The sequence below is a fragment of the Anopheles marshallii genome, chromosome 2, assembly GCF_943734725.1.
Source record: "Anopheles marshallii chromosome 2, idAnoMarsDA_429_01, whole genome shotgun sequence".
NCBI lineage: Eukaryota > Metazoa > Arthropoda > Insecta > Diptera > Culicidae > Anopheles > Anopheles marshallii.
The window spans coordinates 3,422,588-3,435,902 of NC_071326.1; the positions used below are offsets into that span (position 1 = coordinate 3,422,588).

Sequence of the window (13,315 nt, forward strand, 5' to 3'; positions counted from 1 at the left end):
ACTATGATAGATTCAATGTCCGTGCTAAATGGGGAACTACCCCACAACTAGTGTGGATGGAGGGAAGCAAATAAAACATCCCTTCAGCGTTAACGATGACGAAGATGATATGATAGTATTAGCAGTAATGAAACATAATCTTAAACAAGCTCTCCCCCCCCAAAAAAAAAGCCCTTGGGAGAGAAATGAGAACAAAACCAACAAGCAAACAAGAGAAAACGAGCAAAGCGAACACATGTTGATAACACGTTAATAAATATTTAATAAGCTAGCGAGTTCAAAAACCAAAAGTTGGGACAGCCCAGGAAAGGAAGAAAATAAAAACAAAACAAAAAAACAGAAGAATAAGTAAAAAGAAACACAAAAACGGTATTGGTAGTGCACCAGAATAGAAAAAAAGGACAAGCAAAACAAATGGGAAAAGTAATAATATCAAGCAGCAAGTGCATCTAAAGAAAGGACACAAAGGGGGTGTAAGAACGAAATGCACAGAAGGCAGAAACAAACCATGTGATAATAAAAAAAAAAAAACAAGAAAGAAAGTTTAAATTGGATATACATTTTTGAAGTATCAGATTGACCTATTCTTTCAAAACCAACTAACTAAGAACATTGAACGAATAGTAGGAGGAAAATGTTATATTTTGTATACACCTTCTTACAAAAGAGAGAAAAAAAGTACACACACACACACACACACACACACACACCGCGCATACTTTCACACAAAACACACACGCACACATGCATGTTCTTCAAGTCGAGGACATTTGATGAACAAAATCATTCGTCAGCGAGACAAAACAAACAAAATAGATATTCAATAGAATACGTAGCACTAAACAATTAATTGTTGGAAGAACTTGAAACGAGAACGACTAAATACGCTCTTGTTGTATATCAAAACCTGAACCACGTGTACAATATTTCCAACGTAGAACCCGAAAGACACACATACGCCAAGCGCCATAGCAGTTATGAAAGGAAAAAAATCCCAACAAAAAGAAATTGGAAACAAAATAAATCAACAGAATAAAAAAAAAAGAAAATCGAATGCAATCTCGAAACAAATGGAATGAAACCATATCCACAAAAGAATAAAAGAGGGAGAATTACCAAAACGAACAAAGATACAAAAAAAAAAAACATGCGAAATATACACGCAAATAACAAACAAACAAAACAATTAACTACCAGTAGTGAAAAATGGTAAACCAAGCCGCTTCATTTTAAACTAACATTTTGCAAAACATATTAAACATGTAACTCTTCAAACAGCCCAACACAAGTGTGGCAAAGCGCGTTAGCGGCTATCTGTTCTTTCTTCCCCAACAAAAAAAAAAACGCCAATGCCGCCAATGTTAATAGAGAGTTCTCTTTTTTAACTTGTTGTTCAATGCGAAAGATAAGCAAAAAATAATCAAACCTAACAAAAGCAAAGCAAGAAAAAACATACACACAAATGAAACCAAACAAACGAGCAAAGAAATATAGAAGTTAAATCGTATTTGAAGAAATAATTAACTAAAGCGCTTTACTTTCATTTAATGAAAAAAGAGAAAACATAGTAGTAGATAAACCTATGCATCAGCGGGGGCCGATTGATAATAGCATAAAGTACTGTTTATAAAAAGTAGATCACTCGTCCCCTTTCCACTCTCCCAAATTCCATTTCACACAGATTTCATCTACAATTACATCAAAACATAGATGCACCGAGAACCAAAAAAGAAAACCATATCCTACAACACAGGACCCAGCAGCGATTCCTTCTCCCAAAAGGATAAAGATAAGGAAATAAAAAAAAAAAAACGAAACAAAACAAAAAAGGCACAAAACCAACAAGCTACCCACTAAACAAATTAACATTTAGCGTTACACGGAATTGAAAAGCAAAGTAATAAAACATAACAGTTTATTCTTGATGTTTATATGTGTCAATCTGAGAATTTGTACGAATATTTATATACACATTATAGAGAGAAGGATGATCACACGGGGATGAACGCAAGAAAGCTCATTCAAATCGAGACAACAACACACAACAAAACAGACACACAGACTTACCTAAAACAAACGGGGACACAACAGTAACAACACACCCGAATTGTGGAAATCCCATAGCAATGCATTAGTGGCAGGTTGCAAATAATAATAATAACACTAATAATAATAACAACTAAACTAATGAAAGTAATGAAAATAACTAAATACAAAAGTAATAAATATCAGACATTATGATAAATTAATACTAATGGAAACGGATAACAATAGTAAAAGGATGGAAACACTAGTAGAGAGTAATTTAATTAAAACGTGCAACAAGAGCAGCGGTTAGATTTTTTTAAATAATAAAATGAAAAACCAAAACAAAACAAGACAATTCATTCATGTTGCAGGAAACCGCATCGAAACGTGACCACAACACCAAATGGGAACAATAAAACAGAACGCTGGAAAACTGAGAAATGCACCGAACGCACGCGGCTAAGAGAGATTTGACCGTTATGGATAACGTCCGAGCCTCAGATGCGTATGTGAGTACCGGAACTATATAAGTCCTATACATAGTCTTAACTTTGTTCATCGCGACAGGTGTTTTGAGTGGAGAAGTTTCCTCAGACTGTGGAGAGACCGGTTGGCTAGCCCGTATCTCAACATCAATGCTGTCCTGGCTGGGGTTGTAGGATGTTTTCTCAAATAAATTTGAAGCAGGGCTTGGCAATTAGCTACGATATACTCCTCCACGTGGAGGTTTTGTTTATTTTACATCGCACTCAGGCAGTGCATACTAGATGCGATCAATCTACGCGACTACATTATTTCTGCACCAGCAACCTTAAACAATTGCTCGCCGAGGAAAGCCACATTTTCAGCGCTTTCACAGTGCTTCAACAATGCGGATGATATTATAGACTCACCATAGTAGGCGCCACTTATTGCGCAGGCCATACTCCCGATCGTATCACAATCTCCACCGAGAGAAATAGCGTATTCAAGTGTATTGCGGAACGACTTACGGTCCGTCTGAAAAGTCAAACGCTTAATGGTTACGACATAACATGAAAACTACGCTTAAGCTACTTACGTCTTTCAACAAGTCTTGCGTGTGTCGCAAAAAACAGTACACTGCAGTTGGGACGGAATATAGCGCTGCTACGCTGTGGCCCATCAGATTCAACACATTCTCATCCGACGGTTCGACTGTGTTGTCTAGCAGCTTTTCCATGTTCTGCAGCTGTTTCTCGTATGCATTTGGATTTGCATCCAAATCTGGATCGTTCTCCTTCTCTATCTCAACCATATGCTGTTGCAGCTGGGCAAGAAACGTTTTCCAGCAGAATGGTTCGTTCGGATTCAGAAGAAAGCTCTGCCGAATGGCCAATGCTTGCAGGATGGCACCGTTCACACCGAGCACGTTGGTGTGTGTTACCTGGGACGTTTCTTTTACCAGCCGAACCAATTCATCGATACTCTTGTTCACGCAGTACAGAGCAACTGGCGACACTCGCATTGCTGCTCCATTTCCAAACGATCCGCTGCCATTGAACTGAGCTATGGCAGGACACGTTGGATCGGCTATTTTGGTTTGCCTTAATTTCTCAAAGACTTCCCCCACAGCCTCACCATAACCACGATTTGGTTCTTTGAAGAACTCAACCACGTAATTTTTTGCCAGCAGCTTCTGCGAATATCCAGCCGGGTCGAGGAACGTTTTCGCTGTTTGTATGGTCATAGCCGTGTCGTCTGTGTACTTTTTGTAAGGTGCTACAATTATACCAAAAGAAAACTACATTTATCGGAGGTTAACTTAAGGGGTCGGCCCTTTGTTTGCCCTTTGCCGGGAAGATTTGTACGAACCACTGAAATCAGGACCCTCTAGTTTGTCCAAGTTTTTCTTCAAAATTAGCTTTACTCCACTGTCCATGAGTTGACCTTCGAACGGTGCTCCACAGCAATCGCCTACCAGTGCACCTAGAAGGCTTCCTCGGAATTTCGATAACATTAACGATTTTTCAAGCATGGTGTGTTAAATTAAGATGCAAATCAAATAAAAATATACAATAAACCGTCCTGCTTTGATGGGATTAGTGTGCTTTCACGCGCAAAACAGGCAATACTGAACGTAAACCAACGCACCAGCTGACACAAATGTCCGGTGAAAATGCTGCCTCAATCATCCAGCCAAATTTGATCATTTTTAACGATATTTGCTGAACTATAGTGATGTTTTTTGTACTATAATTTACAACAACTTTTAAAATATAACACTTGCAGAACGTTTCAATTTCAGTTGCACCGAATAATTCACAGACACAAATAAATCCAACTGTCGTCTAAATGCCAGACTTTCAGTTTGTCTGCCCAGTGAAAATAGCTACACACTCATATCGCCAAGCAAAACACTCGGGCTGTCACCGCAAATCTGTAAATAGTATGTAAATAAACAAAACTTCCTGCGGAGAACGGTCCTAAAATCGATACAACGGCCGTCCCAACATACCTGTGCCAATGTAGAGTAATTTTTAATGTGACTGTGCGAAACAAACAATGACCGGATTCGTAGCAGTGCACACAGGTAACATTGGAGCTGCTTTTCCTTTGAGACATGGTTGTAATACACATCACGATATTCGGTTGCTAGGTGCGGGAAATTTCCTCGATGAGACGCTGTACGAACATGTATGCCGAGAGGCCTGCAATCAAGCGATTAACGTGCTGTACGCTGGCGGAACCGCGTTAGACGCATGTGAGCGTGCGATCGTTATACTGGAAAACTCGACCGCCACGAATGCGGGTATTGGCTCGAACCTAAACTGGGACCGACAGGTTGAGTGCGACGCATGCATCATGGACGGTGCGTCGCTTCAGTTCGGAGCCTGCACAAATGTATCGGACGTCAAAAACCCAATCAGTCTGGCACGGCATCTTTGCGAGAGACAATCAAAACTACTCAGCTTCGGACGGATACCACCGATGGTTTTGGTGGGCCAGGGTGCGTCGGCGTATGCGCGAGAGATAGGACTGCAGATAGTGCCTGCGGAACATATGATCTCGGCCAATGCGGCTAAAAAGTACGACCACTACCGATCACAAATCATGCAGTACGAGGAAATCAATCGAGCGAAACTGTCTCCGCTGGATACGGTAGGAGCTGTGTGCGTCGATGCCGAAGGTTCGATTGTGGCCGGTTGTAGTTCGGGAGGGCTTATGCTCAAGCTGAGCGGGCGTGTGGGTCAGGCAGCAACGTACGGAGCCGGCTGTTGGGCATTGATGGACGAAAATACGAGCATGTCGGCCGCTTCTTGCACGACCGGTAACGGGGAATATCTTATGAAGACACTGTTCGCCAAGGAGCTGGTGGATGATCTGATAGGATGCAATTGTCCCATCACTTCACAACACCTGACATACAAGAAGAAGCTGCTTGAATCACCATTCCTTTCCAAGCAGAAGGCAATACACGCAGGTTCGCTATCGATCATCTACAACACTGCCAGTGGCGATGGCGATCTACTCTGGGCACATACGACCAACTCCATGTGCATCGGATTCATGTCAACGAAGCAGAAAAAGCCGAAGGTACACTATTACGCTTCGAATAGTACATGTATTAACTGATTCCATTTTCATTTTTAAACGAGCCACCAATGTTTTTTTTTCCTCTTACCCTCTTTCACGAGACAGTTTGTACTGTCGAAACTTCCACAGAATCTCACTTGTGGGACAAAACCAGTCATCAATGGGCACCATTTCAAGCTGATCTAAAGCATGACATCCAGCCGTACTGCGACGTCGTCGACGGAGACGCTCAACAAACTAATCTACAACCTGAAGTGATTCGCAATCTGATAGAGTTACTATAGTTTCACCATAAAGAGAGAGATAGAGATTTAACCTGAGATGGTACCTTCCGATATTCCTTGTATAGAAATAACGCCTGCTAAACCAAACGATTCAATTAAATCTACGAACGTAACATAACTACTCTCATGTACTGTTCTACAGAACCTACTCTCACTGAGAAGACCAATCGACAACCACTATTTTTCGTTTTTTAGCGCTCGGCTCACCAGTATCGTTCGCAGAACCTATTACACCTTTGTCGATAGTAGCTTCGCTACAGATGTTAGTGATTGTCGTGTTGTCAATATCCTCGCTCGTGATGTTACTTGACTGGCCACTACTATATGAACTATTGTCTTCATCCGTTTCGTGGCATTCAGACAGGTATCCTGCATCAGGATAGGGTGTACCAATCAATGCCGTTGATTGGGGGAATGATGCGAACAGAAGCAGTTTACAAATTGAATGAATGTCGTCATAATCATATCCAGTTATACGCACTAGACGGTCGTTCCAAACAGGCATGTTTTTGATGTTGAAACGACCTGCTGCCACACAGCCAGCCGCAAGTAATGACGGCTTAATATTACACAGTTTTAACTGTTGCAAACTGTTCTTCAAAAACATATCACTGGCATCTTGTATTGCTTGTGCGATCCGCTCGACTGACGTCTGTTCAGTCTCCAAATTCTTCGGCATGTCGTTGTAATCCTCCTGGTTGAAACTGTTCTGCAAAAATATGTCCAGAAAGGTGGACGCCGTCGGGATGGTTATATGCCAGTCGAAGAAGGTCAAGATCGTCACTTCCATAGCGGTGAAATCGGCTGGCGTGTACGCGTTCGCCAAGATCCTATTCAATTTCAAAATCGTGGGCACATTCGGTTCATTTTCTTCGATTTTACAAGCCACATACAGACACGTTAAGGCTACAAGACCAAGCCGACAGTTGGGTATCGCATGGTTACACATAAACACGTCCAAAAGGTAGATAGCTACAAGAAAAAATCATCCAACATGAATGTACACAGTTAAGACTTTGTGTTACGAGCAAATTTACCCAAATGGAGAGTATCCCGACGATAGGATTGCTGTTCGCATACTTTTTCAATCAACCGAACAGTAGCTGTTCGATATTTTAGCTGAGGCGATACGAAATACACGGTTCTTCTGTATCTTTCACATTCCTTCAGTGTTTCCAGTATGTCCTGTTCGTACTCGTTGCAATACACTCCATTGGAAAAAATGTTCCACCGATCCATGGTTGCCTTTTCTTCTTTCACTTCAATTAAATCTTGACCAACATCGCGAATCAACCGTAACGCTAATGTTCTTCGGTTTGGAATCTAGCACAAGCGTGCATTTTTACACAACCAAAACGTAGACGACAAAGTACAGCACAATTCCATAGATACAATAGAACGATCAGTAATTTCCTAGAAACACGAGTTGCGATCAATGGTCGCTTCAAAATGGCAGTTTTGTATTTTGTTTCATGAAACATTTCAACTCCCACTCGATTCGGTGAAAGGTGAAACTTTTCCAGAGCAGGCGCAGAACCGAAGTTTGATTGTTGTCCACGGAGTTTGACAGCCAACCCACAAAGCAGTCCCGAAGTGGGCACAAAACGAAAGTGTGTCCGGTTTTGGGCCAGATAATGGGCCCGACAGCAATATTGTCCGGCTAATCGAGGGGATGTGAAAGGAACGAGAAAGGGGCCATGCTGGCGCCTGCCTCTCTTTCTCTCGTTACAGCGATTAGTCTTGTACAACGGATGCGCACGCACCACTTTTCGGATGTGAATAGAAACAAATATGCAACAATTTTTATATTTTTCGATGCACATTTTCAAGCGCATCAAATGAGATTTTATTCCATTTATCCTACGAACACAATACAAATTGAAGACCGCATACACATACACACATATACACACTTTTCACTGCATTTACTGCATTTTTACTGCTTTTCTAAGCCGCTGTCATACGCGAATGGCTATTGCGATCCTGCAATGGCCGCCTGTATAATGCCTGCTCCTTGTTTTGGGAGAAAATAAGACGTACAGGTTAATTAAGACGTTCTGGTAGCAGTAACCCTTTCCTATTTTAAGCACTTTTATTGTAGCAAAACACTATGCGAATCAATAATTGCATTACAGTGCGAGAGTGCCTTTTTTTACCACCCGGTACACGCCAGGACGAAAAAAAACATTTTCGAGTTTAAACGAGCAAGTTAAATTTGACAAATAACATCGAAAGGTCTTCCGATCGAAACAAAAAGTTTTGTTTCGACCTTCCGATAAAATCGGAAGCTTTTGCGAACTGTCATAAAAATTGTTCCTTGGGTTTGACAGTCAAAGCAAACGATGAGGGAGGAGAAAGGAAAGAAAGCAACAATAGATAAAAAAGCAGTTTTCTAAAATCGCGACCAACAAATTCGTACGATCGTGGAAAAACTCATCATCCCTGGGCTTGCCAGGTGCCTGTCCCGACAATGGAAAGACGGATAAAGCTGAAAACATTGAACGAACACATCACGTGCGAAATTTGCAGAGGCTATTTCATCGATGCAACCACCGTAACTGAGTGTTTACATACGTGTAAGCAGCGAGAGGCCCTTTGCATGGTTGACCGAGATATGCCCTATAATCAACGTGGTTATTCTCCCTTTTTCAGTTTGCAAAAGCTGCCTAGTGAAACACTTAGAGGAGAACAATACCTGCCCAACGTGTGAAAATGTTATCCACCAGTCGCATCCGTTGCAGTACATCAGCTTCGACCGCACGATGCAGGACATTGTGTACAAGCTGGTGCCGAACCTTATGGACAGTGAGTACCGTGGGGGGCACGGCGTTTTCCAACACGGGGGGAAGTGAACACGCGTAAATGGCTTGTCGTTTCAGATGAAATGCAACGGGAGCGGGAGTTTTACAAAACACGGAACCTGCCTTGTCCGAAAGATATGCCCCAGGTGCACGACAGTGACGATAAGGCGAACGAGCAGGCGCACCAGGAAGCGGACTACCATCGGCAGGACGAGCAGGTTAATGTGTGCCTCGAATGTATCAATGACAAGCTGCGCAACCTGAAGCGAAGGTTCATTCGGTGTAGTTCGCAGGCCACGATAACGCACCTGAAGAAATTCCTCGCGAAAAAAGTACTGAACGGTATCGACCGATATAAAGATGTGAGTGTGAAGAACAAGGAAGGCTCGACGGTTAAAAGGATATAAGAGTGAGCATTAAATCCGGTTGTTTTCTCCTGTTTGTTTTAGATCGACATCCTGTGCAATGACGAGCTGCTGGGAAAGGACCACACGTTAAAGTTCGTGTACGTCACGCGGTGGCGCTTTAAAGACCCACCGCTCAAATTACAATATCGACCACGGGTTGACCTTTAAGCAGGGCGCGTACCGAACAACGGCAGTTCTATTCAGCCTGTCTTACGGAGTTACGGAGGGCTATGTAGATAAGAGATTTTTAGGTGTGGGTGTGGACAAGCGTTCGTCCTTCTGTAGTTGATGCGCAAACCCGGGCGTTGTGATATCAGGAAGGTTTTTCGCGAAATAGCACGTGTGGGCAACACGATTGGCGGTGAATGCTTTTGCATTCCCACAGTCTTCGTGTTTTACCACCAATAAGCAAAAAGGAAGGAGTCCCGCATGGTCACATGTTGAAATAGAGGAGAGAGAGGTATAGAAAAGATTCGTTTTATGCTCTAGATGTATTTGTTTATGAGTTATTTAAGCATTGTGAATGTACATAAGGACGTGAACATAAAGTAGACGAACTCCGCGCGGACATTGTTGCTCCCCCGAGAAAGGTTTTACATCGCGAGCGGGACAGCATTAGACTGTGGTCGCACAAGAGAAACAGAAAATGTGCGATGAAATGTATAGAGCAGTGGTGGTGCACAACGATGTCATTGTGCGTGTAATAATTCTCAATTTGCAAATAGAAGAAAGTGCGTAGGGAGCGATGGGATCACGAGGATCACTCAAGCATGACGTAGTAGAAAAGATGATCTGTATAAGTATTACAATAAATTTATATTCTAAAGACATTAAGTCAAGGGAGGTTCGTTACCATTCCACTAAAAAGAAAGATGATACCCGGCAGCATATGAGAAGTGTCTCGTGGAACACAACCTTTCGACCCGCAGAGCAACGCAGCTACGCCATCCCTAGCGATTAGCTCTTATCTGTGGACGGAGTGCGATAGGTATGCCACATGGGTAATTATGCTCCTATCGGTTATGCTCGGTAGCCAATGCTACGATGTGTTTGAGATTCTGTGATACTTCAATTAGCTATTGCAGTGACCCAAAAAATCTTTTCTTCCGATGAGTTCATGTACGCAAAACGAGCTGTTTCTAATGTGTCTGTGACGTTAAATGCAAGTTAACGACTGGTAATTGCTGTTCCGAACCGGTCACTTGACTTCCGATTCGCGCCCCCACCATTGAACCGGTTCTGGTCGACCATGAGATGTGGGAAGGAATACATTTAATATAACTTCCCGTTTTCACTACGCTCAGCTAAAGTAAAGGAACCAACATTTAGGCAATTCAACTTCACACTAGTGAACCCCTTCACTAGAGAGCGCCACGGTCATAGTTAGGAGAAGGAGAAATCGACTAGACTGATCGCGTGAGACAATACAAATGATCATGAGGAATGGAGCCCATTGGCGAGATCGTGTGTAACAAAGTCAAGGTCCCTTCAATACCACGCCATATCTCATTGCTTCGGTATGATTTGCACAAGCGTTGTTTTTCATGTTTTCTTCAAGGACGTCCGACGTCTGTGGTAGCGTTCGTGACGTTGTGTGTGAACCATGTTACGATGAGCGATTCATTTCGGTCAATGCTATTCGCAAGCCAGAGCATTCTTCGGTTCTGTTTTTAACAGCATAAGTATTACCCACTTTATTTTCACTTAAGTTTTCTATCAACGAATTCGATGTATGCTCCAACTTTTAACAATTAAACAACAATGAGCGCTACCCAACACACCAACGCCTCCCGTCAGTAAGTTGGGAATCGTTTAGTTGCGGATATTTTACGATTTCTGGAATGATTTTTTAAGCGCCCGTGTCATGGAATGAAGATAGAGAGAAAGAAAAAGAGCATACAGATTGAGATTCGAAAGGACATGGAATGCGGGGAAGAGATGTGCCGGGGAGGGCGCTTAGACGATTACCAGCTCAGTTTTGGAGTCTTTGGTAATCAGCTTCACCAGGCTACCGTTGGCGGGACGTTCCTCTCCTTTGGACCACTTGTGGAACAACCTGTAATGAGAATGGTGAATTACTTCATTTCACGGCCAACCACCTGAAGGTTGGGTCATTGAAAGGTACTTACTCTGCAAGGAATTCGAGCGGCGTCCAAGTAGAAGTATCCGCATCCGGCATCCATTTGCGGTTCATCGGTGTATCCAGCGTCACGGGAAGGATGGAAATGACGAGCGAATTATCTGGCAATCCGGATTTGTCACCGGCCAAGCTTTTCGTAAGCTGATGCACGGCTGCCTTCGCCATACCGTAGCCAATCATTCCAGGGGTTCCCTCAAGTGCGGGATTAGCTCCAGTCAGCACAAGCAAACCACCCGGCTTCAGATGGTTCGCACCTACCGTAGCCGAAATGGCTGACGACCACACCGACTGCTTCCACATGAGGTCGGAGTTTTTCGCCAGATCCTTTTTTGCGTTCCCACCAGCCCAGCCACCGGCCACACAGATGATGGCGTCCAGCGATTCGCCATTCAGCTCCGTACCGACCTTGCTCAATACGGCCGCTTCTTGGGACACCCAATCCGCATCACGGTCCACCACAATGTTGGCGTCGGCCGCATCATTCTCTGTCAGATCGATCGAACCAACCCACTTGAAAGATATTACAGGGAAATAAAGCAAGAGATAGATTAAATAATCTTCCACACTGGTGTTTTGGGGCGAATTATGCAAAACTGCAAGGAAACGAAGGCGGGATGCTTACCCAGTTGTTCTTTTTGAAAAACTGCACGCACGAAGCACCGAGTGCACCGCGTCCACCGTAGATGAGAATCTTTCCTGAGGCCATTTTCTGTGAATCACACTTTTTTTTGTCTACTTCGATCGATCGAACCCACGAGAGCAGCTGAAGCGGAGAGGTTTTCGTTCTCTGGCGGTTGCTAAGCGATTAAATTCAACAGGTTACTTGGCCGCTCCGAAGCAAAGAAAACGGTAAAAAGGTAAAATAGAGTCCCAAACAAACATTTGACATTTCGAAAGTGCTAAGGGGCTGCGCACACGCAATGTGTGTTTCTTTCAATCGCTGGTGTGTTGTTTGTTTACATTTGGCATCGTGATCGTTACTGTGCAGGGAAGTGATGATTTTGTCCTCGCTTTGGATTTTATTCTGTTAATTGTTGTACAGTGTTTTAATTAATTTATGTTTCAGCTAATTTTATGCGACCTGCCGTGTACCGTTGGCGGATTTTTGCAGAATGATGCAATGCAGGTGATCGTTTGGTGATATTTTCCGGGCCGGTGCAACTCCCGGTCGAATGATTGCTATCGGAGGATGCAGCAGTAGACGAAGTGTATGACAACAGTAGGCGCAACGGTACCAGCGCTAGCAGCTAAAATGATGCGCCAAAACTCCCGGAATATGTTTTCTACCGCTGGAAATTGCTACCGGATGTTTTCCACCAACGTTTGGATGCGGCAGCAGCGGCTACTGGCGACAGTTCGTCTGCTATCCGAGCAGACTGAGGCACATTCCCGTTGAATGTTTGTCGTCTGATTATGCAGCAGCATAATCCAGGAGAACTCCCTGCGCGAAGTTCACCGCCAGAGGTTACCGTTGGAAAAGTGATAGGAGTGTTTTGTCATATACAAGTGATTGGTTATTGTATTAGGATGTGCACCGGATTGTTGAGTTATGTGTGCGTTAAATATATGTTGTATGTATGTTGTAAAGATATGTTGTATGAAAAAAGAAAACATCATCAGATAATATAAAACATAATCGTATGCCTAGCGTGATCGTGCTGTGGAAGATATTTTAGTGCGAGACATCCGAAAACGCTGGTGGAATTTAGGCTTAGTAGACACGTGTGCATAACGCCGTTGAGTGATATTCTGGTCGAATAATACTTACGGTGGCTGAACGTCTTGTAGAACCATCGTAGCTCTTGTAGAACCATCGTGTGTTGTAATTGAACATTGTTTCCTGTTTCACGGATGCTAGATCGCGTTAATTAATCATCAAAAGAAGGATATGTTACGATGTATAGCAGCATCGTCATGTGTCTGTCCTTCTTCATAAACCTTCTAATTAAGTGGTTCGGTTTCAGTTTATACGTTAAATATGGTAGTTGCTACTCTGCGGAAAAAAAGAAACCGTATTGCTGTTACACTTCGCCTTATGAATCGGCTGGGCAAAGGTGCAGTGATTCAGAAGCATCTTGAATTCGGCTCTGCCTCTTACAG

The 13,315-nt window shown here is 43.1% G+C and overlaps 5 protein-coding genes across 5 annotated transcripts; 2 read left to right on the plus strand and 3 right to left on the minus strand.

The window, feature by feature from the left end:
• Positions 1–2,814: 2,814 nt before the first annotated feature.
• LOC128709516 (ADP-ribosylhydrolase ARH3-like) lies at positions 2,815–4,024 on the minus strand. The gene is made up of 3 exons (XM_053804519.1): positions 3,862–4,024; positions 3,089–3,768; positions 2,815–3,027 (listed from the first exon to the last, which is right to left on the minus strand). Exons 1-3 carry the CDS (start codon positions 4,022–4,024, stop codon positions 2,815–2,817), a joined length of 1,056 nt encoding a protein of 351 aa, XP_053660494.1.
• A 527-nt stretch (positions 4,025–4,551) lies between these two features.
• LOC128707468 (threonine aspartase 1) lies at positions 4,552–5,769 on the plus strand. Its single transcript, XM_053802420.1, has 3 exons — positions 4,552–4,579; positions 4,646–5,583; positions 5,689–5,769. Exons 1-3 carry the CDS (start codon positions 4,552–4,554, stop codon positions 5,767–5,769), a joined length of 1,047 nt encoding a protein of 348 aa, XP_053658395.1.
• A 249-nt stretch (positions 5,770–6,018) lies between these two features.
• On the minus strand, positions 6,019–7,106 carry LOC128709518 (cyclin-J). Its single transcript, XM_053804522.1, has 2 exons — positions 6,905–7,106; positions 6,019–6,839 (listed from the first exon to the last, which is right to left on the minus strand). Exons 1-2 carry the CDS (start codon positions 7,104–7,106, stop codon positions 6,019–6,021), a joined length of 1,023 nt encoding a protein of 340 aa, XP_053660497.1.
• A 1,231-nt stretch (positions 7,107–8,337) lies between these two features.
• On the plus strand, positions 8,338–9,243 carry LOC128706868 (polycomb group RING finger protein 3). Its single transcript, XM_053801810.1, has 4 exons — positions 8,338–8,443; positions 8,520–8,672; positions 8,747–9,030; positions 9,118–9,243. The coding sequence occupies exons 1-4, from the start codon at positions 8,338–8,340 to the stop codon at positions 9,241–9,243; spliced, it is 669 nt and encodes a 222-aa protein (XP_053657785.1).
• Positions 9,244–11,031: 1,788 nt separating this feature from the next.
• Positions 11,032–11,921, minus strand: LOC128719212 (dihydropteridine reductase). Its single transcript, XM_053812835.1, has 3 exons — positions 11,838–11,921; positions 11,205–11,725; positions 11,032–11,131 (listed from the first exon to the last, which is right to left on the minus strand). The coding sequence occupies exons 1-3, from the start codon at positions 11,919–11,921 to the stop codon at positions 11,032–11,034; spliced, it is 705 nt and encodes a 234-aa protein (XP_053668810.1).
• Between the last annotated feature and the right edge of the window lie 1,394 nt (positions 11,922–13,315).